Source organism: Amia ocellicauda, chromosome 5, assembly GCF_036373705.1.
Source record: "Amia ocellicauda isolate fAmiCal2 chromosome 5, fAmiCal2.hap1, whole genome shotgun sequence".
Lineage (NCBI taxonomy): Eukaryota > Metazoa > Chordata > Actinopteri > Amiiformes > Amiidae > Amia > Amia ocellicauda.
In genome coordinates, this window is record NC_089854.1 from 43,764,225 (window position 1) to 43,786,661 (window position 22,437).

General features: G+C 35.6%; 1 protein-coding gene across 7 annotated transcripts in view; it reads left to right on the forward strand.

Moving 5' to 3' along the window:
* sox5 (SRY-box transcription factor 5) overlaps positions 1–22,437 on the forward strand; it is a 251,783-nt gene that overhangs the window by 138,544 nt on the left and 90,802 nt on the right. For 6 of the 7 annotated variants that reach the window (XM_066705360.1, XM_066705356.1, XM_066705357.1 and 3 more), the window contains 2 exons: positions 12,950–13,181; positions 21,442–21,658. In XM_066705360.1, coding sequence (XP_066561457.1) covers positions 12,951–13,181; positions 21,442–21,658 — 448 coding nt within the window. In that variant the 5' untranslated portion in view covers position 12,950. Of the gene's footprint in view, positions 1–558; positions 805–12,949; positions 13,182–21,441; positions 21,659–22,437 lie in introns of those variants that run through there. The other variant, XM_066705358.1, reaches the window with a different exon arrangement.

Consider the following 22,437-nt stretch of genomic DNA (forward strand, 5'->3'; position numbering starts at 1 on the left):
CGTGCATGTACACTAGTATACATACGTTAAAAAAAACAAAAAACAAGAGCATGTGAGGAATTGGCTGTATACTGTATTATTTAATTAATGTGTTTATTAATGTAATATCTTTTAAACTATGAGGATGCACGTAAACAGGGGAGGTGAAACTGAGCTTTCACAATAGAATATAACACTTCAGCTGAACTGTCTTGGTTTTATTTGTATGTTTTACATATATATCAATACAAAGAAGTGTGTAATGTATACAAAGAAGTTAGAGAGAAATGTATTGAAATGAAATAAAGTTGAGAGCCGAGCAGGAACAGATGCGAGAGGATAAAGACTATTATCTCAAGAAAGGGGGCAGTGCTGCTTTTTCCATGCGAGGAATAGGCTTCATAGCCTCAGAGCTACAGAGCTGAGTGAATGGGCATCTCCCACACAGGATTCAGAGGTCTCCACAGCAGTGAGAAAGCACAGCCTGGTAGCTCGACCGGCTCGCTGCTGCTGCTGCTGCTTTTGTTGTTGTTGTTATTGGATTTTTAAAAAAAACTAGGAAAAAAAAAAAAAAAACACTGGCCCTTTAAGAGGCTTGCAAAGAAGTAGCAGCTTAGAGAGAGAGGGAGTGTGAGAGAGAGAGAGAGAGAGAGAGAGAGAGAGAGAGAGAGAGAGAGAGAGAATCAGTTGTTTCAGAGGTTAGAGGATCAATAGACAGGTTTCTTTGGAGGCTATCGGAACTGCATGTTGTGGAAAGGAGCCCAGAGACAGAGCAGTATTTTCCAGCATGCTTACTGATCCTGATTTACCTCAGGAGTTTAAGAGGTAAGTTCAAACTTGGTAGTGGGTTGTGTCTTGTTTGTCAGGGTCTAACTGTGTGCATAATACAAATGCAGTCACTCTCAAAAGTAAGTTTTTTTTTTCTTCTCTTTTTCTTTTTTTTTCTTCTTTTCTGGTCTTTCCTTGCAGTGGAGCCATCAGAGCACATGTACTGTTTAAGCTAAGTTGTAAATGTCAGCTACCCAGGCTGCGAGCATTCAGATGTGTTTTGATGTCAAGTCATTGGATAAAAATGTTTAAGGAGAAGTATATTCTGGTTTGACAGGAGACACACTGTCAGTTTCTCAGTAAACCTAAAGCATAACCCCAGGCTGACTGTGTCTCTTCAATCAGCAATGCTTGTCAACTTTTTTTGCTTTTACTGAGCAATTATCTTTGCCTACTGAGATTACAATATAAAAGAGTATTGTCTGACATCTACAAATGTCAAGAAGGGTTCATCTTGATAGGTTAATTATTAAAAAGAAAACTATTTTATTAAAACGAAGATCGCTTAATGATTTTCTGGTTGTATATAAATTGTGTGTGTGTGTGTGTGTGTGTGTGTGTATATATATATATATATATATATATATATATATATATATATATATAAGTATGTGTATATATTCATATGGATAAATTAACTTATTCTGTGATTTCACTTTTTGCCTAATTGTTCGCTTTCATATAGCAAGTATCCTCACTTTTGATTTAAACTCTACAATATGACTGTCAGACAGGAGCAGTACTGTGTATGTCACTGTTAATGCTATAAAAAAGATTAAATGTTAAAACCCATTTTCTCTGAATTTAAGTGTTGACTTAACGCAAGCATCTTTTTTTTTTAAATTGACTTTTTTTTTTTCATTCCGCTGAACTAATGTTCCGCCAGATGAAACTAATCTTTTGTTCAGAGATAAATAATGTTTTTTTATCCATGAATTAAGAACACATTTATATGTTTCTAAATGTGTTTTTAATAAAGCATTTATCCAGCACAGGGAGAGAAAAAGAGATAACAACAGATATGTGGAATTAAAAATTTAAAGGATTACATTCAGATAGGCAGAATGTATGGAGATACATTTAGGGATTACAATGAATTAGTAAGCGGATGGTTAAAACTCTGCTTTCTAGTAACGGGCTCTATCAGTTTGCAAGCTGTATCTGAGACAGTAGTGCTGAAGTACTCCGGAGTTTGCTCCATCCTGACTAAAGCAGACCTAATGTTGACAGCTTTAACAGCATTGTAAGTTTATTCTTGTAATTTCTCTAACTAACTGTTTAAGTTCCTGAGTGAATATTGATTTTATTTCATAGCAGGGTACGATATCATTTTTTAAACACAGAGAAATGGGAATAGAGGGAAGATTTAAATACAGATGTGTCAGGAAGATGAAACAATGTTGTTTCTACATGTTAAAATATCCAGTATGCACTGTAATACTACTACTGATAATAATACAAGTAACCTCAATAAATAACAACAAGAACATATTATTATTATTATTTGTATTATTATTGTTATTATGGTTTATTTTTTATGGCTAGATTTGACAGCAGTGCTTTTATCTAATTGTTTTGACTATTTAGTGGAATCATATTAATCGCAATGTTAATGACACACTCATCTTAGTGAAGATTGATGTGGGTTCTTGAAATCGACCTAGTAAAAGTAACTTTTCTCCCTGTTAAGAGATGTACGGAGCAGTGCAAGTGTGAGGGCTCCATTTTATTCCTTTACATGTCAAAAAAAAAGAAAAATATATAGAGCATTTACATTGCATTTGCCTATTTGTTTAACTTCCAATGCAAAACAACTCTTAGAGTAAAATACTTGCTGGTTGTTTTGTCTGAGAGAAAAGAAGGAGGGAAAAGGTGTATGGACGATATAGGTTACTGAAGTCCTGCAAATAAGGTTCATACCAGTGTTGAATTAGACAGGAAAAACTGAAACATGCTGACAAGTAACACAGCTTGAGGTTTTATCATGATTTGCATGCTTGTAACTTGTACGTGGTCTTTGCATTTGGATGGAAAGTGTGGTGTTGAAAGATGTTTTTGAAAATGAGCTGCATCAACTATTTCTTAAACTCAATTTGCTTACCAAAACACAGACTAAATTACTGGGGCCAAAGCCAAAGCAAAAAAAAGGTTTTAGTCCATATTTTCAGGTGAAGAGCATCTTTGTGAAAAACACTGAAACATACAGAGGTAATATGCCACTTTTTAATATTTTTTGCTGTGACTGATTACGGTGACTTGGCGATATCTCTAATTTATGTTACGTTAAAATTACATAACAGTAGAAAATGTGTATGTGTGTAATATACATACATACAGAACTGCCGGAAGGAACTGTTATGACAACTTAAAAATAAAGTTTTATGGTCTTGAAGAGGAGAAAGGAATGAATTTTGAATGTGAAAAATTTACAGATTCCTTGGGGGGTGCAGATAGTGAAGGGAGGGGGCCACTCTGTGAGACTTTAACACTTAGCCATTTGTCTTTCCCTATTTAAATGGTAAACTATCCGTCAAGCTCTTGTGTTATTAAACTGTTTTTGGTTTCAATTGCCTGAGCACTGATGGAGAGTGAACTCTGTTATCTCCCTTTTTCCCAGTGAATTTCTCAATGCGTCATTTGCTGTGCCTATTTGCAACAAACTGCCTCATTGTCTCACCCATATTGTTAGCTCTTGAGAGCGAGTTGATAACCGTGTCTCCATGTTAAAAAAAAAAAAAGACAGAAGAATACCAGAGCAGAATGCTAAGTTGTACCCCCAACTAGACCTCCCCAGTGTTGTCACCTGACCAGGCTAGTGACCAATAAGGCATCACCACATTTGTTTTGAGTTGTTTGGAGGTTGAAATGCCTGAAAGCTAAACTTGGAGAGTGAATTCTCATTCTTCCCTTGTGTCTTCTAGTGTCCCTTTTGAGTTTTTAGATTTTTGTTTTCCTTTAACTCCTTTAATTTAATTCCTTTAATGTGGTCTGATTAAAACTGCCTTCTCATTCAAACAATTACAAACTCCCACCTAGAGTATAACATGAAAATACATACTTCTCCGTCTTCTCGTGGCTAATTTTCAAATATCAGCGAATGCGTTTCCTTCCGCGATAATCTGAACATGTATGATTATTTAGGTTTTAACATTTAGCACTTTGTGATCGAAGGAAGACTAGCTTCCAAAGCTCTGTTACGTAAGAATAGATTTTTGTATTCATGTATGTATTTATTTATTTTGTGGCGATGTGATCAAGTCAAATTCGAACACACGTGTGCTGCAGAAAGCTGATATTGATTCTTTGAGGTGTACCACGTTGAGGCTATTTCGAGACATTCAGAAGTACCATAATGGGCCGCGTGCTTGTATTAATTTTATTTGACTCATTTCTCAAGGATGAGGGTCACAGCACAATCGGTGCTCTGTCTTTGACTTACCCAGGGTGCTTTGTCAGGTGCCACGAGTGAGTTTTCAAAGGACTGGAAAAAAAAGTTTGATGTAAGTCAGGTGTCATTTATAACAGCGCAGATGCAGACATAGTTTAAGACAGCTGTGCCCATTAGATAGACAGCGAGCTTTTGGCAGCTTTGAATGACCCTCTGTTACAGGACAGTGAATAGTATCCCCAATAGGATGTGTGTCCTACACAATTTCAGAGCATCTACGAGGGCCATGCCATCATCTGTGAATGCCTGTATAGTGTAGTATAGGATAGTATTTAAGATGTGGCGCAGATCTCTGCTCTTCACAGTCTGAGGTGCCAATGTCTAGGAGAATGTAATAAATAAATGTATATATATTTTTCTAAACCAGAATTAGGAAAATATGAGGTAATCTAAAGTGTTTTTTTTGGCTATCAAATTCCTTAAAAAAAAAAAAAAGTGTTTGCTATTACCGTTTTCCCTAACTATAACTATAAAGTATTATGTCTTTATCAATCATAAAACTCAAACTAAAAATCAGATTGTGTTGTGATTCAGATTTTATAAATATAAATGTATATACAGGAAATGACACAGATTTTGCAGCAAGTGATGACTAAAGGTCTTGACTGTAATAAACCGACTTTTGTTTCGCAAAGTGGTCAACAACTAAAATCTGAAAGGAATCTACCACAAACCCCACTAATGTCACCGACTGTCTCTCCAAACTTGCTGATGCCTTCTGTGTTTTCAGTCAGAGAGGACAGTGGGTCTCTAATAGAGGCATTCAATTCCGCATCTTCCTGTATGTGTGTGAGTGTGTGAGTTTATGTGCGCACCTCCTTCACGTTCTATTGATAATTGATGGCAGCGTGACATTAGGCACTTTGTTCTTGCCTTCTGTGGGGAAGCTGGACAGGAAGCTTTGTTGGCAACTTCAGCCTTTGAGGGGGGGAAAAAGGAAGAAAAAATAGAAAGGAAAAAAACACAAAGATTGCTTTAGTCTGTCTTAAGGAGAACCAGGGCTGGATGGGGTTATGGGTTTTATTATCAAGGGAGAAAATAAAGGTGGTGCCGGTCAGTAAGGTTCTTGTTCCCTTAATTCACTTTAATTGACCATACATTGGTTTACTGCTCATGACTGTCAACTGTAATATAACTCTTGTGGTGGCTTTGTCTTTTTTTCTTCTAGTATTTTTTCCCCTAAATGTTTAGATTGTTTTCTTATTCTTTTTTTTTAACAGAAGCTTAGATCGAAGTCATTGATTTATTATTTTAGTTTTTTTACTTTTGTTTTCTTCTTCTTATGTATATCAAGAAGCACAGGTTTTCAGAGGTTGAGTGAAGACAAGAGGCTTGTGAGGAATGTGCTGATAAATGAAAGGGAGTGGGTTAGTAACACCTCTAGCTTGTCAGAATGACTTCTGTTCAAAGCTCAACATAAAAAATGGTCCTGATAATTTATATGGAATACTAACCTGTCTTGTAGCTTTTGTGCTTTAAAGAGTTTAAGGTCAGAGTACCTAGTCTTGTTTGCATGAACCACATCAGCTATCTATGTCCAAGGTTCCTGGTAGGTTAGTTTAAAAATCCACATACGTAAATGAATAAATAAGACCAGGAAAAATTACACTAAATGAGTCCCATCAGGTGTACCTAAAATTGTATCAACTTTGAGGGGAGAAATTGGGATATCTTATCATATAATCAAAGATTATTTGAATCCACAGTAAACAGAACAAAGCATATTTTGCTGTTCAAGCTGGGGGAATGCATGTCATACCACAAATGTGTCCTTTAAAATATATTTAAAAATAAATTCCGATGGGAGACAGGGATACTTAATATAGAAAAATGTAAGAGGAGAATTTCAGTCAGTCTTTAAAAACGGACGTGTAAAACAATGTCACCAAATACAGCACTCTCTTTTTCAGGCACTTATATTTTATTCCGCAGTTGAAAAATTAACACCATTTAGTACAATTAGCTCAATGATTTCCAGCGGCAGAATGTTCATTCCAGAACCACCCACGACCGTACGTAAGAAAAAATATTTTGAAAATGATTAGATATTCCAACACCATTATTTAGGCAAACCATCTGTCAATCATAGAAGAAGCAGCAGCAACAGTAAGGACTTGCTAGTGCTGATGGTGCAGATGTAGACTACCAACTTCAGCCTCTTTGTTTAATTCCTATTGTGCACTTTTATTACACAGTAAGTTAATCTGCTCTGTCTTTAAATAATTCCTGACATGTGAGTGCATGTGATGACAAAGGTGAACAAAGATGTTGTGGTAAGAGTGTTTGCTTTTATGTTTCCATCAGTTGTTGTAGTAAATGTAAATCCAGAGGCTTTAGTTTTAAGCAAACTGTTTTCTGTGCACCAGGAGCTTAAATGCATTGTTCCAGTAAATTCAGAAGCAGAGGAGGAATAATAATACATTAAGAAACAACTGCAGTAAAAACTATTGTTTGATGTCTCTAAGCTGAAAATTATGAGTGCAAAGCACTGGGAAATAATGCTGTAATTTAAAAGAAGAGTATTTTTGCATATTTGGGTGGCAGTGTAGATATACTAAAGAAGGATGTAGATTAAATAAATACTTTGAGGGCATCTTATTTTTTCATTTTCTGTTTAATAAAACCAGTTAAATACTTCTCCAAATATGTTTTGGTGGTTAAAGAGGGATACTTTTTTGTATTAACTGGATTTTGTGTGATTGCATTCCTTGTTTTATTGCGTTTACAGTAAAAGCAACAATCCTTGTTTGCATCAGTTTGATTTTTTTCCCTTTAAAACAGTGTTCTTTTTGTTATAGATATAACTTATTATTTTTAGTTCTTCGTTATTTTATTATTTTGCTTTAAACTTCAGTATTCTGTGTACTTATTTGCTCTCTGAGTGTCTTTTGAAACGCACAATAGATAAGGGGGATCCTGTCTGTAATCAATTGTACAGTAATGCTTTGAGCACTGTTGTTGGCTTAAAATTGTGCTTCTGGGTAAAACGTTTGGGGTGAATCAAATCACCGCGATATCTGCCAGAGTATTGACTTAGCAGAAATGTACATATTTAATATCGCACGCAGAGTTGAAAAAAATCAAAACAAGAAAACCACCACATTTATCAAAGCACATACTGTATGTACACATATAATGTCAATTTAGCATGAGACAAAACTATGTAATGAGAAACTGCCTCGTGGGCTATTTCAAGAGTACTATTCCCATTTTAGAGTTTCGCTCCGCACAGAAACAGAGCACGACTTTATTACCATATTGTTTTGTATATATGTGTGTGTGTTTTCTTTTATTATTATTTTGGACTGCCTAGATTTATTATAGCTATAGCAGGACAGAGTAAAATTATGCTAATGGCTGCTAATTATGACCTTGGAGACCATCCTTGCTGCCAATTTATGTACTTAATAAAAAGCTTCTTTCTTATCCGTACAACACTACATGCTTTAAATGTTTTATGTAGGCTATCCACCAAGACAGGTCTGCCAACTTTAAATTAAATTGCTGATATAACCCCTCATAACCCCAGGGATTCAAAATTGTATAGTAATTATACTTCAAAGGGTTGAAGCAAAATAGAGATTTTATTGCTCAAACAAAGCTGTGAAATCTTTCCGTCAACTTAAGATTTGGCTTCTTTATGGAATAAACTGTACATCTTAAAATTACTAAACTGGACCTCTGCTGTTAAAAGTGACTACTAATTAATCCCACTTTCATCATCATCACCATCATTATTATTAATATATTAATATAACTACGTTTTGAGTTTTTAACATAGGTCACTGGAATATTTAGGAGGAAAAACAGTGCATACAATTTATATTGATTTAAAGACATTGAAAGGTGATTTTAGTGTAATTGAGATTCAATTAATAAAAAGTGTGATGATTTTATGTGAATCTAAACCATGGCTCGTTAAATATTGTTGGTTTCAGGCTGTTTGCTGGTGATTTAGTTATGTACCTTTTTGGACAGGTATAAACAGATACACGGGAAACTACTTAATCATTTGTTTGTTTCTTTTAAATATTTTCGTGTAGATTTCAGGGAAGAGTTCTGTCACGTGATCCAGAAATGACTATCTTTAACACAACTACTATAATGCAACATTGTGATCAATATTTTGATTGCCATCTAATTTCACCAATCAAGCCTGTGTACAGCGATGAAAACTAATCAGCAGAAAACAGAGATGATTGAGGCAAGAAGCAGGGCCTAATGCTGAAAAGACCACAATGATAGGTTACCTGTTTTAATACAATAAGTCCAAATAGTTTTCTTGACCTGATTTGAGATGTAATAGCATCTAGAAGTGATTGCTACCCTCATCCCCCACCCCCAATGCTTCTGTCGGTATACAATGAACTTTATGTCTGACCCAGCAAAACCGTTCAATGTCTTTTAATTTAGAATTTGAAGGATACCTTTCAATGTCATTCTTTCAGTAAACAAATAAATTTAACTATAACAACAGACTATACAATAAAGTATAGCTTTATTAATCAATACACAATATAAGTGAACAGCTTGGTACAAAGTGCCAACTTAAATCCATCAAGTATACTGTCTTTACCCACCAGCTTCATGTTCCCCTTCTTTCACAATATCCTGTAGAGGGATAGCTGTGTTTCCATTGCACTTTCATTTCTGTCATTCCCTGTCAATTAAATACTGAATTTCTAATTCATGTGATTACGGAACTTAATAAATTAGATTATTTACATGTTTATTTTAATATAATCATAATAATATAATCAAAGTAAAGATTTATTAAAATACCATGGTAGAATTGATGTTAATACAAAGAGGGAACAAAAAGAACCTATAGCTTTTGAAATAAATGAAGAAAAATAATATTTATTCTGTTTCAATGTGAGGTTATGAAACAAGTATTTTCACAGTTACTAAATCCTAAAAAAAAAGAAAGAAAACGGACAAGTGAAACACTTTGCCAACTGGCTACAGGAAAGTGAAAAAAGTACAAACATTTCCTCTGTGTTTAACCCCTCAGGGCTGAGCTAGTTTAATTTAGATAGTTAAACTTGTCTGTGGACTTCTCATGATAAGCAGACAGTTAGGTAGTTCTCATGACTTCAATAGATCAGAAATTATTTTTGATGCTTTCCTACTTTTTCACCCTCCCGGAGGGACTGTTGCTATCTCCTTGCTCCCTTAAGAGGCTGCAGCACCTGGGAGGATGCAATCAGGGTCTAGTAACATCTCTTGCCTGGCAACTTGGGACTTCGAGTCCTGACCTCTTGATGCTGAGCAGAAACACCCCAGGGCCCGTGTGTGTTGAGCCTGTGCATCAAATACCATTCAGCTGTGTTAATATTTGATAACGTAGATTGAAGAGAGATTGTCAAACATGCATCAGAGAAGTGAACAGTAGAACCCCAAAGACTCACAAAAACACTACACACATATATATATATAGTAGAATAAAATGTTTAATAATATTTTGATTTATTTTTCAGTATTTCGCTCTCCTTTAAACTGGAGAAAAATAATTCTGACATTCTGAACTGCGTACGATTTATTTAAACTGAGATTTTCTTCAGTTAAATATCGTGTGGATTTTTTTGAAAACACTGTTATGTTTATACAAGGATCAAAATAGGGGACAGTGCCATGATAGGTGTGGTTGGGAAAAGGGTGGGATTGGGAATGGGAATGGGAGTGGGGGTGGGGGTGGGGGGGTTGAACAAAAGGTTCCAGTATACGAGAATGAAAGGAGGTAAAATAAACAAACATTGGTGGGGCCTACCTTGTGCCATCAAGGCTTCTTTTCTCTTGGTCTCACAGTACACTGGTGAGCCCAGTCTTGAAAGTCTCTAAGGACGCCAGTTTATACAGCTGGATTTTCTGTGAGTTTTGCTTGTGTGTGTGTGTGTGTTTCTTTTATTGGTAAGTGTGAAGCAACAGCCCAGCAAAGTAGACAGACCCCACTGAGTGTTAAAACCTTCCATGGAAAAAAAGAGTCTTTGAATACAACTTCTTTATTATTTTTGGGTACCTAAACAGACCCAAAGAAGGCGTTTTTATTTTTTATTTTTGGGGGTAAAACATTATTCCACCACGCATTGGCAGGCACTGTTGAGTTTGCGGTCTGCAAGGAAAATAGCCATCCCCTACTTATACATTTTGTACACGTTTACTTGATATTAGCTTTTGTGCTTTTTTCTTTCATGTGTGTCAGGACATATGTTTAGGATGGCGTTGCATAACCAGTTTGTTATTTTTTGTTTTCTGTCTACTTCTTTAATTGTATTATTTCTTTCTAATTCTTGTATTATTTCAGTAGGAATTTGCTTGTAAGCTCACAGGAACAATACTCCATCTAAAGTTGAAAGAAATTATAATATTCTGCTTGAAATGTACTTCAGTAATGCTTACAACAAATATAAATATTTATTTTTCAATGTAATACAGTATATATTCTTGTGATGTCGTGTGCTTAGCTTCAACATATTGCCATAGATCTGCCGGGAAACCCGAAAGTCATTGTCATTCAAAAATAGAATTTTATATATATATATATATATATATATATATATATATATAGTATGTCCATCGTCTGTAGTTGCATAATATTTGAGTGCAGATTTAACACCAACATAACAACTTCGCAGCTGTGTGGCCAACGGAGCTAGTAAAACAGCTAGGTATCCAAAGATAACTCTTTAGACACAGAAAGTGTTTCCCTAGAACCGTCAATAGAATCATAGATCTGTTTCAGTTAAATAATAAGATGTCTGCTTATTAGTCATGTAGTCAGTGGGCATTATGGCTAGTTTTGTAAAGTTTGTGCAGTAATGACAGTGTTTCTTGTTTGTTGTTTGCTTGCTTGCTTTTCAAATTGTACATTTTCAGATCATTCAGACTTTCCATATTTATTAAATTACCTTTTTATTATACCTGGCAGATATAAACCAAACCAAAAAAAAAAAAAAAAACCTACTACTATCGCTGTAATTTGATTCGATACATGAAACATAACCAACCAAACAACCAAATAAACAAAACACAGCAAGTATTACCAATGCTTTTAAAGACCCAACATTTCTGGAATAAACGGTCAAAACAGCTATAGGAAATAAATGGGGTTATAGGATTTCCAGAACTTTTTGTTCAAGCTGTAGAATTTTTTGCTTTGCAGTTTTGCAAAAACCTTTATTCTTTTGAGAATTGTACATTGGACTCTGAGGTGGCAGGAGTTCTGCACTCGGCCTTATTATGAAAGATACATATTTCCAAGGGTGATAGTGGCAATAGCCTCAAGGCTGAGAACTACTTAAAACAGCACTTAGGAAATGGGAGAAAAGATTAAATCTTTTATTGTAACTTATTCGTTCTTCCTTTCATAGGAGAGAATGTATTTGTGGAAGAAAATAAGCTGCATCCAATAAAGGAGAAAAATAACCTCTTTCTCACAAGATATCAGTATTCCTACCTTGACATCAGACCCAAATTTGTATGTGTGTTTGATATTTACTTCAAATGTCTTGGATTTGTTTGCTAAAAAAGATGAAGTTTTACTTATGATCTTTTATTTTTTTAAAGTACATTTATATAAATATTCAGCTTCATTTATTGACTAGCGATGTCATTTCTCTAAGCTTGGATTCAGTTCAGAGACAGGAGTCTTGTTGTGTTCATCTTGCAAAAAGAAAGCTAAAATGTTTTTGATCAGTACTATGACTCAGATGTTTGTTTTTGTTTTTGGGAGATAAACATTGTTTTACAATTTAACCTGTTTCTCATCAATTTATGTTAAAATATTGTGACTTTTTTTTACCAATTATTATTATAAGGCTTACAAAATTATTAATATTATTAGACTTTCAAGAATATTGTCTTCATAAGATACGTTTTAGTAAACAAACAAACCAAAAAAAAAAAAAAAGAAAATGTCTGACACATTATTTAGAAAAAAAGTTCAAAATCTCTCAGGAACCGGTAATGCAATTGATGTGGCATATGTTATCAGTAACCTACCTTGACTCAAGTTTGCAATGCATACTTTACATTGATACATGTAACCATCAAAGTGTCCGCTACCAAATTTGCCAAAACACAACTGAAACTTCAAACTGTATGCGTTTAACAACCGTGTACCCAACCCACTCCTAACTCGGTATGCTTTTATATGACCAAATGGCATCCTTTTGTAAAAATAGATAGCCAATGGACCAACAAGCAGCCCAGTGTTAAAGAACATTAAGTTACTGTGTTAATTTGAATATCAAAATGGCCACTTACAAATTAGCGGGTCCCAACCATCAAACGGCTATCAATCAATAGCATCCATAAATGACATAAATGACATCTTGGTAACCTATTAGGTACTGGGAAGATTTTTTCACAATTATTTTGACTAAATACATTTTCAAGGGCCAAAAGATGAAAAATATAATGTATTTACTTTTACTTTTTTCATAGTGAGACAAGGTTTTAAACTTGTCTTGCTCTACCGGATATTACAGCATGTGTGTCATATTTTGTTTCCTTTGCTGATTCCCGCACTGCATGTCTGTCTGGGACACAGTTTCTGTAGTGCTGAAGGGCTTGGTTTCTCAGTAGCGCCAGCACACAAAGGTCTTTTTTAACACAATACCACTGTAATGCCTTGGTCACAATAATGCTGATGTATCATACCCTCTCCCTCTTTCCCTTTTTTTTTTTTTCCAGGATGTCTTCCAAACGACCAGTCTCTCCATATGGGGGAACAGATGGAGAGGTAGTCATGGCGACAAGCAGACAGAAATTGGAAGATGAGGAAAGTGACGGACACCCTGTCATTCACTTACCCCTGAACTCCAGTTATAGCACCAAGTTCCACTCTGAGGAGTTTCAGTCACCAAACTCTCTGACCAGGGAGACTGTAGGCCTCGATAGTCCTACTTCTCTCCACAACTCAATGGTAGGAGTTTGATTTTGGGTTTTTGATTTGCTTGTGGGGGTGTACAATTAGGAGGTTCATTTTAACACGGTGCTGTAGCTCTAGTTTTAAAGCAAGTATTTACATTTGCATATAGTTTTCTTTTTCTGGGCATGAAATAATAATATACATTATTAATAATAACTAATACATATTATTATAAAAAGAAACACAACTTAATGCACACAGAGCTATACCAATGTTGCCCTGATTTCATCCCTCTCCAAGATAAATAATTGCAAACTTTGTGTTAACTGAGTGGAGCAAGTTATTATGTAGCTTTTTTAAATATTATTGTATTGTCCAGTTTTTATTTTACTGCAAAAATGCCAAACAAAAGTGTTTTTGTTACCAGTCCTCTGTTATGTGCATGAGCAATAGCAGGAGAATAACTGGTTCACTTCCTATCTAACCTATCTGGCGAGCAGGTTTGACGTGGGTGGAAGCATGAATTACTTCTAGGCCGAACTGAACTTTCCACCTGGTCTGGTATCTCCCTGATAACACAGTGTAAACAGATGAATAAACTTAAAAGAAAAATGCTGCACTAAAGTAATACTACAGTTATTCAGTGCACATAATCATGGGACAGATTTATTGTTAAGGCACTTATTATTCCCATCCTGTATTGTGATAGGTCTTGTCTCTGTATTTTAGGATTTTCTCTGCCATTTGGAAACAGGGTCTCAGCATTAAAATAGAAAAGCAATGTATTGATTCTTGTCCTGATTGATTTCATTCTATGTATAGTTATGTATGTGTGTATGCATTAATTTATGTAAAAGTTTTGTATTTGATGGTTAACAGACTGTTAATTTGCATGTAATATGTTACAGAATGGAACATGATCTTGGTTGTCTTTTCCAAGTGAATAACTATAATTTGTGGAACAGGCATATTCAATTGAATCAACATTTCTGTTACCATCAGAATCTGCAGTTTTCTTGACCTCTCAATTAGAAACTTTCCCCGTATTAAACTACAGATGCCTATTACATTTGTCTCTATTTCAGAGACCTTTTTTTCATAACCATCGGGTCCCCACTGTGTTCATCGGATGGTACAAATTAGCAAGTCTAATGCAGGCCAAAACGTCCCCATTAGGAGCTATCATTAACGTATATGTTCCTATTTAGTTTTATTTCATTTTGTTTATTTTTTAAATAAAGGGGACAAAGGAGGATCAACTAACTTATGGGAACTTTAGATTTTTTTTAAACCCTCAAATCTCCCAAACATGGAATGCAACTTTAATCGGTTGTATGACAACTAAAATGGACAGATTGTTTGGGGGGAGAAAAAAAAAAAAGGCAAGCCTAGTTTGTGGAGGGGGATCAGTGGATTATTAAGTTCTAAACATCTTCTCTTGGGGTGGATTGCAGAGCTGGTTGGCATGTTAAGTTTGCTAAGGCTTTAGCGCCAATCCGATCCCCTCTGACTGGCAGCAAAGTTGAGTGAGAGAGAGATTTACATGAGAGAACTCAGAGGGGCTTTGTCACGCCAATTGTATAAAGTGATATACAGTGTAAATCGACTGGAGCGTGTCCCTGGATAGCGGGTGGCTTACAGCCTCTCGCAAGCAGAGATTACTGCTTTATCTTGTCATACTAAATTAACACGGCAGCGCACAGTTAAATAGTGGTGACCTCTTCATCTGTGGAAATTGCTGCTAAGAGAGAAAAGGAATGGCATTTAAATGTTTCTCTTGTGCCTGTGTATAAGCATGACTGGGTGAGTGTGTCTACGTGTGTGTGTTCGTGTGTTCATGCGTGTGTGATTGTGTTTGTGTACAAGCCTCTGTGTGTCTGTTTTTTTTTTCCTTTTATTTTTTCATGTCCCCCAGAGTTTTAGGGTAAAAGCATTTAGAAAAGGGGAAGGCTTTTACACCCAGGTGATAACAGCTAGGTGTTAATTAATCCTTTGTTGTCTGTTTAATGAGTAGTACATGCCAGAGCACAGTATATGAAGAGAACTTTATTTTTTCTTCTTTGTGCCTTATCCGCCCATTTCGTGTCTAATTTGTATTAGTTTTGTTTGCTTTAAGAATGAAACACAGCCTTGATAAATTACAATGAGTCCTATGAGATTCAGGCATTTATAACCTATATATAATTTTAGTTCTCACTTCCGATTAAATTTGATGAATAAAATGGTTACTGTATCAAATAATATCACATAATATATATATATATATATATATATATATATATATATATATATATATATAATGTATTGATTTATTTATTTAAACTATGTAGGGAATACATTGAAGTCAGAACTACTATTTTACAGTCAGTGTGTTAATCAATTATCAAGGTTAAAGTTATCCTCCAAAAATCTATATACTTCAAAAACGTGTTAAATACATGTAAAGACATCATGCAACAGAGATCAAATATTTTGCCTTATCTGTGATTTAACTTACTAAATACTAATATACTAAGTATATTGTCCAAATGGTTTCTATAAAGAGCCATAGGAAAGCTGCATAGTGTGTGTGTGTGTGTGTGTGTGTATATATATATATACCTCAATTAAAAAGTCACAGATATCATAATATTCATATAAAGCATTTATGAAATATATTTCTTGTAATTTCTTGTTCTATTTCTTGTTTGTTTTCCTCTACTTTGTGTTCCAAGTTTTTCTATGGCTCCTCCTGACGTCTTGTGATTCACAGTCCTTGTTTCATGCCCTCAACAGCTTAAAATCAAAGCTGACAAAACCTCTTTTAACCACTATTTAGATAGAGGATTTGAAATGTGTTTGCTAGTGCTTGTCAGAAATGGCTTAAAATGACAGAATAGGTGTAGTTATTAGAGTGAATGATGACAGAATCTCCTTTCAGAATAATGCATTTACCGAGAGCAAAGACAGAGGAAGCGATCGTATTCAGTCCAGTTTTTTATGTTGTGTCAGATTATTTAGGCATTTCCCCATTGTCTATTAATTATTTGATTCACCAGTACCCCTATAAGACACTTGGCTTTGCTTCTGTGTTATGCATGAGGATGAAAAAACAACAAAAAACAAAACCCTTTGCAATAGTGGCTGTTTTTACTAAAGAGAAAAAAAGCCATTGCATTTAGATTTGTTGCCAAGTGTTAAGACTGTTTAAATATTCGCTGTTCAGAGATGAGCTTTAAAAAAAAAAAAAAAAAAAAAAACTTGCTTTAATTCTATTTCCATGCTTAAGCTCTAAAAAGGATAAAGTGAAATACTTGAGAGTACAGTTTATTTACTTTGTTAGAAGTGATTTAGAATAGAATTGACATTTGGAAACTAAAAGCAGAACCACCTACATCCTTAGTAGTACACATCAAATGAGTGCACACACACACACACACACACATATATATATATATATATATATATATATATATATATATATATATATATATATATATATATATGCTCACTTCAACTGCTTATTTGATAGAGAAACATGCTGTTTTCATATGCCTTCTACCTGGTCTGTTCCCTTAAATCGTGTTCATAGGCAAGGCATCAAACTGTGTTTTTATGCCTTTAATCAACACAAAAAAATAGTTCACCTGTAATGTGAAGTCAGATTTGTCTGTTTTATTTTTTTTAAACTGTAATTGAAGTCCCCATCTTTCTGCTCCATGACACCCCCAATTTAATTCAGTCCTCTAAAGGAATTTCTGCATAAATACTAGCTTAAGGAAACAGAATCTTAGCATTTTAATCCATGCAAATACCTAATTAATCAATTTAGCTGTCTTTAAAGCCTCATGTTGTTTTAACTGTCTTTGAGTAAGTACCTTTGTTACAAACTCTCCTAGTGACACAGCCTGGGAATATAACGAAGGACTTTTTTTTGCTTTGTTTGTTTGTTTTGTTTTCAAGACAGTTTTGAGAGAGGGAAAAAGAGTGATTCTTTTTAAGTAGGCTACGGATTAAAGAAATTCAATATGACAGGTGTGACATGATTTCTTAAATGCACGCTAGGCTAACATACTGAATGTCAGAGCTTTTACAAAGAAATCATAATATTGTGGGTACGATCGTTGCAGTTACAAATTATGTTCTTTAAAAAAAAAAAAGTTTTCCCATGAATCATCCTTTCCACATTAGATTTTTTGTCAAATTCTGTCAGTTTCCCGTGACATTAACGGTTTCTTTGCACAGAGGAATGAGGTTTCGAATTCTAAAAGCTAAAACGCAATCCCAGGTGCTGATGTAGTATAATATTTACTTCGTCATGTGACAGAGGTTTTAGATTAACAAAAGAAAGCCAAAGAAAAACTAAACAAAAACTCATCATCAATAACGTGTCCTAGAAACAGAAGATGCAAAGTAAGACTAAGAAATCTAAAAATGGACAGACCAAAACAGAACAAAGATTAAATAATAAAAACTAATCCAGTGCATCCAGATTGCTGCTGTGAAGAAAATGGTTAAACATATCATTATTATTGATGTACGGACATTTTTCTGTTAGACATAGTAATATCGCAGACAACAGAACACTAAAACAACACATTTACACATGATAACATGAATTCAGGATTGATAAGATTCTAATGTATTTCTTTATTTAGAGAAGATGCTCATGATTTAAAAAATGATATTTGAAGAATATTGCAAAAAATGTAAGCCACTTTGGTAATTTAAAATACACATTATTGTTTTGTTTAATGTATTTGGTACACATTTACATAAACAGGTATTGTCAATGTATCTTAATTCTCTGTCAAGTATTGTAACCAAACAGTCATGTCCATTAAAATTGTCTTCACGATTTTTCATTTTGTGAGAAAGTGTCACCCCAGAACAGCAGAATGAATTACACATGGCACAAAATATTGAATCTGCAGTTATATTTAAATGATTTGCATTTTATTAGTCTTGTATAGCCAGAGTGTTCAGTGTAATTGTAAAACACACCAATTAGGGCATCAGTTAATAATTAATAACAGATTGCTTCAATAAAATAGAAATTGGCCTATTATATTAAATATACTATAGGTAAAGATACATTTTGGAAAATGTTTTTAGAATTAATTTTAATATTGCATTCACATAGAGTAGCACAGTAATTCCAGTATCACAGCTGGCCTCTTTGATTTCTAATATTGAACATAATCTTGTAAATTACTGTAACTAATTAATTGATTTGCTCAACTGCCTTGGTTATAACCCTCTCTATTTTGTTGAAAAAAAAATAATAATAAAAAAAAAAAATATATATATATATATATAGAGAGAGAGAGAGAGAGAGAGAGAGAGAGAGAGAATGATGTAACATTAACATAAGATGGGTGGAGTTTTTGTTTGTGATTCAAACATTTAAGCCAATTGATTTGAACCATCACTGGTTTCTGGAAAAAATGGTCCGATCAGCCTCCTCCCCAGCAAACGTACTTAGTCCTGTGAAGAGAAATTTGTAAGAGTCATGGAAGTTGTAAAACAGAGTTGCAATGAGTAAGAGTTGTGAAAGTTACTGAAAAAGCTGGTTTTGGATCAGGGTAGGAATCATGAGGATGCAAACATAAGTAAACAAATTAATTTAACAAATTAATAATTCTGTGCGTGAGTGTTTGAGATATCACTGACTTAATTTACTTATGAGTAGGCATAATATGTATGTATTCAGACCATCTATTAATTAGTGAAATGTGCTTCATAAAAAAAGGCTGTTGCCCCCATCATCCATCTGTCTGTCTTGTGACACACAAGAGTCTGGTCGCCAATTTTCCAGAACCTGTTTTATCTTAGGTTAGTTTTATAAATACAGAGAAAGAAGTTGAGGAAGAGAGGTTTAAAGTTTAATTTATAATTTGTGACATGGTTTTCATTGAATTTCATTCAGCACAGTAGGGTTTGGGCTACAGTGTACAATATACCCCATATACACTCACCTAAAGGATTATTAGGAACACCTGTTCAATTTCTCATTAATGCAATTATCTAACCAACCAATCACATGGCAGTTGCTTCAATGCATTTAGGGGTGTGGTCCTGGTCAAGACAATCTCCTGAACTCCAAACTGAATGTCTGAATGGGAAAGAAAGGTGATTTAAGCAATTTTGAGCGTGGCATGGTTGTTGGTGCCAGACGGGCCGGTCTGAGTATTTCACAATGTGCTCAGTTACTGGGATTTTCACGCACAACCATTTCTAGGGTTTTCAAAGAATGGTGTGAAAAGGGAAAAACATCCAGTATGCAGCAGTCCTGTGGGCGAAAATGCCTTGTTGATGCTAGAGGTCAGAGGAGAATGGGCCGACTGATTCAAGCTGATAGAAGAGCAACTTTGACTGAAATAACCACTCGTTACAACCCAGGTATGCAGCAAAGCATTTGTGAAGCCACAACACGTACAACCTTGAGGCGGATGGGCTACAACAGCAGAAGATCCCACCGGGTACCACTCATCTCCACTACAAATAGGAAAAAGAGGCTACAATTTGCACAAGCTCACCAAAATTGGACAGTTGAAGACTGGAAAAATGTTGCCTGGTCTGATGAGTCTCGATTTCTGTTGAGACATTCAGATGGTAGAGTCAGAATTTGGCGTAAACAGAATGAGAACATGGATCCATCATGCCTTGTTACCACTGTGCAGGCTGGTGGTGGTGGTGTAATGGTGTGGGGGATGTTTTCTTGGCACACTTTAGGCCCCTTAGTGCCAATTGGGCATCGTTTAAATGCCACGGCCTACCTGAGCATTGTTTCTGACCATGTCCATCCCTTTATGACCACCATGTACCCATCCTCTGATGGCTACTTCCAGCAGGATAATGCACCATGTCACAAAGGTCGAGTCATTTCAAATTGGTTTCTTGAACATGACAATGAGTTCACTGTACTAAACTGGCCCCCACAGTCACCAGATCTCAACCCAATAGAGCATCTTTGGGATGTGGTGGAACGGGAGCTTCGTGCCCTGGATGTGCATCCCACAAATCTCCATCAACTGCAAGATGCTATCCTATCAATATGGGCCAACATTTCTAAAGAATGCTTTCAGCACCTTGTTGAATCAATGCCACGTAGATTTAAGGCAGTTCTGGAGGCGAAAGGGGGTCAAACACAGTATTAGTATGGTGTTCCTAATAATCCTTAGGTGAGTGTAGTCTGTAGATGATAAAAAAAAGCTCTTTCTCTATTGATGCTATCTTGTGATGATGTGTATGTCACTATCACAATCAGCCTTTATCGATCCACTGCTGGATGAAGGCCTCCCCAAGATGTTTCCACTTGTTTCGATGTACAGCATCTGTTTTCAAGATGTTTTCATCTTGCCATGTTTTATGTGGTCTACTTCTAGATCATTTTTCATCTCTTGGGATCCATTCTATAGCTTCAATTTGGCTGTTCTTTTTGCAATGTGTCCCATCATATATGTTTATTTATATCAGCTCAAACTGGATTATTCTATTGTCTAATGATGTGACTTTTCCTGTCAATCACTAAGGTGCTGTAATAGATAATAGGACTAGATTAGCTGAAGCTTAACCAAGATTAACAAAAGAAGGCTATTGACCTCATCTGCAAATATCTGACTTGTTTTGTAATTAAACCTTACAATATATATCCCTTCTTTGGATGGAGTCCAATGAATTACAGAACTTGAATTTCTGGATTTCCATTTGCATGAAAGAATAGTCTAGACCTACTTCTTCTAATTCTATGTATTATTTTCATTGATTTAATTATCTATGTTTGACAATGTTGGATGTAGAACTGGATGTAGACTGAATTTAACACTTTTAAATATATACTTTTATTTACAGCTCTTGTTTGTGATTTAAACTCAGAACGCTTTTTATTGTTCTTTGTTGTTTTTTTGGTCAGTGTCTTTTTAACCCTTGCACACACAAATGCAAGATAATAATACAAAAATTCTGGAGTTAACTAGAAGCTGTTTACTGCCTAATAGGGAACTAAAGTTCTTAAGTGAGAAATTAATAATCTGTTAGACAGCCACCTGGAAAAAGAGGTCTGATTTTCAGCTTTGATGTTTGTAAAACACAGAGGTAAAGAGAAACAACTTTATGGGCATTAGAGACATTAAGAACAAATGTCAGACTTGGGTTATTATGTGGAATACCTCCCTAATATTTTTCTTGCTCTGAGGCAGGAGTTTATAGCACTTATCATGGGCTATTTAAGTTCATGTTCTCATTTATAAAGGGGAAGGGGAAAGAGGCAAAGAGAAAGAGAGCATTTAAACTAATTCTGTTTGTCTCCCCCTCTCCTCTCCGGTGCTGGTAGGAACTAGAAGGCAATAAGGGTGCGTCTCTGAGTCCATACACTCAGCACAACTCATCTACCTCACCGACCAAGATGGACGATGGCATCCGATTGGGCAGCGACTCTGGCTCCAGCACAGCACTGGGTACCCCTGAACGACGCAAGGGCAGCCTGGCAGACGTGGTGGACACACTGAAACAGCGCAAGATGGAGGAGCTTATCAAAAACGAGCCTGAGGGTAAGGAGCAACATTTTAAAGTGTTTTCTATTTCCATTCCATTCTCCGTGTTGGGTTTGTGTTGTTGGAGGGGTGGGTAGGTGGGTTTGTGGTTTGTTTTGCTTTGGTGGGTTTTGCAATGTTCTAAAACATAGGTCTTCAACTCGGCGACCTAGAGAGAGAGACGTTGTTTATGCTACCTGATGAAAAGAAAAACGAAAATAATAATGCAAATAATGGCTAACATCATTTGGAGCACAGCTGGAGTGAAATCCAGGAGAAGCACTACGGCCTTCTCCAGGATCAGGATTTTGCAGATTTCTGTTTGGGGATTTTTTGTGGTATGCCGGAATGAAAGGTGGTTGTTTGCTTTCTGGAGCTCTGTTGAAGAAGTTGTTCGCTGACTCTGAGCTTTGCAGTTGTGGAGTGGAACTGCATGCTGAGGGGATGGATTTGAAGCGATCGGAGATGAGTGTAAGCAGGAGTTAAATGGGGGAGATCTCAATGCCAATCAAAGTGCTTTTCTTTCCCCCTGAGGGGGCGATAATTACCTGCAGCTTACAGTATTTGCCAGCGGATATCGTTTCCCACACATTTCGTCCCCTCCTCCGTGATGCGGGTGACAGGTGGGAAAATGTACAACACCTGTGCTACTCCTTACCAGGGCCCTCTGAAAGTGATTAGTGCTTGATTTTACCATACAGCTGGAAATCATGTGGTATAAATAGGATTCATTAATTGTGAGTCCTGGATTACTAAAGTAATCCATCTCATGGTGGCAGGCACGCGTTGTTCACTCA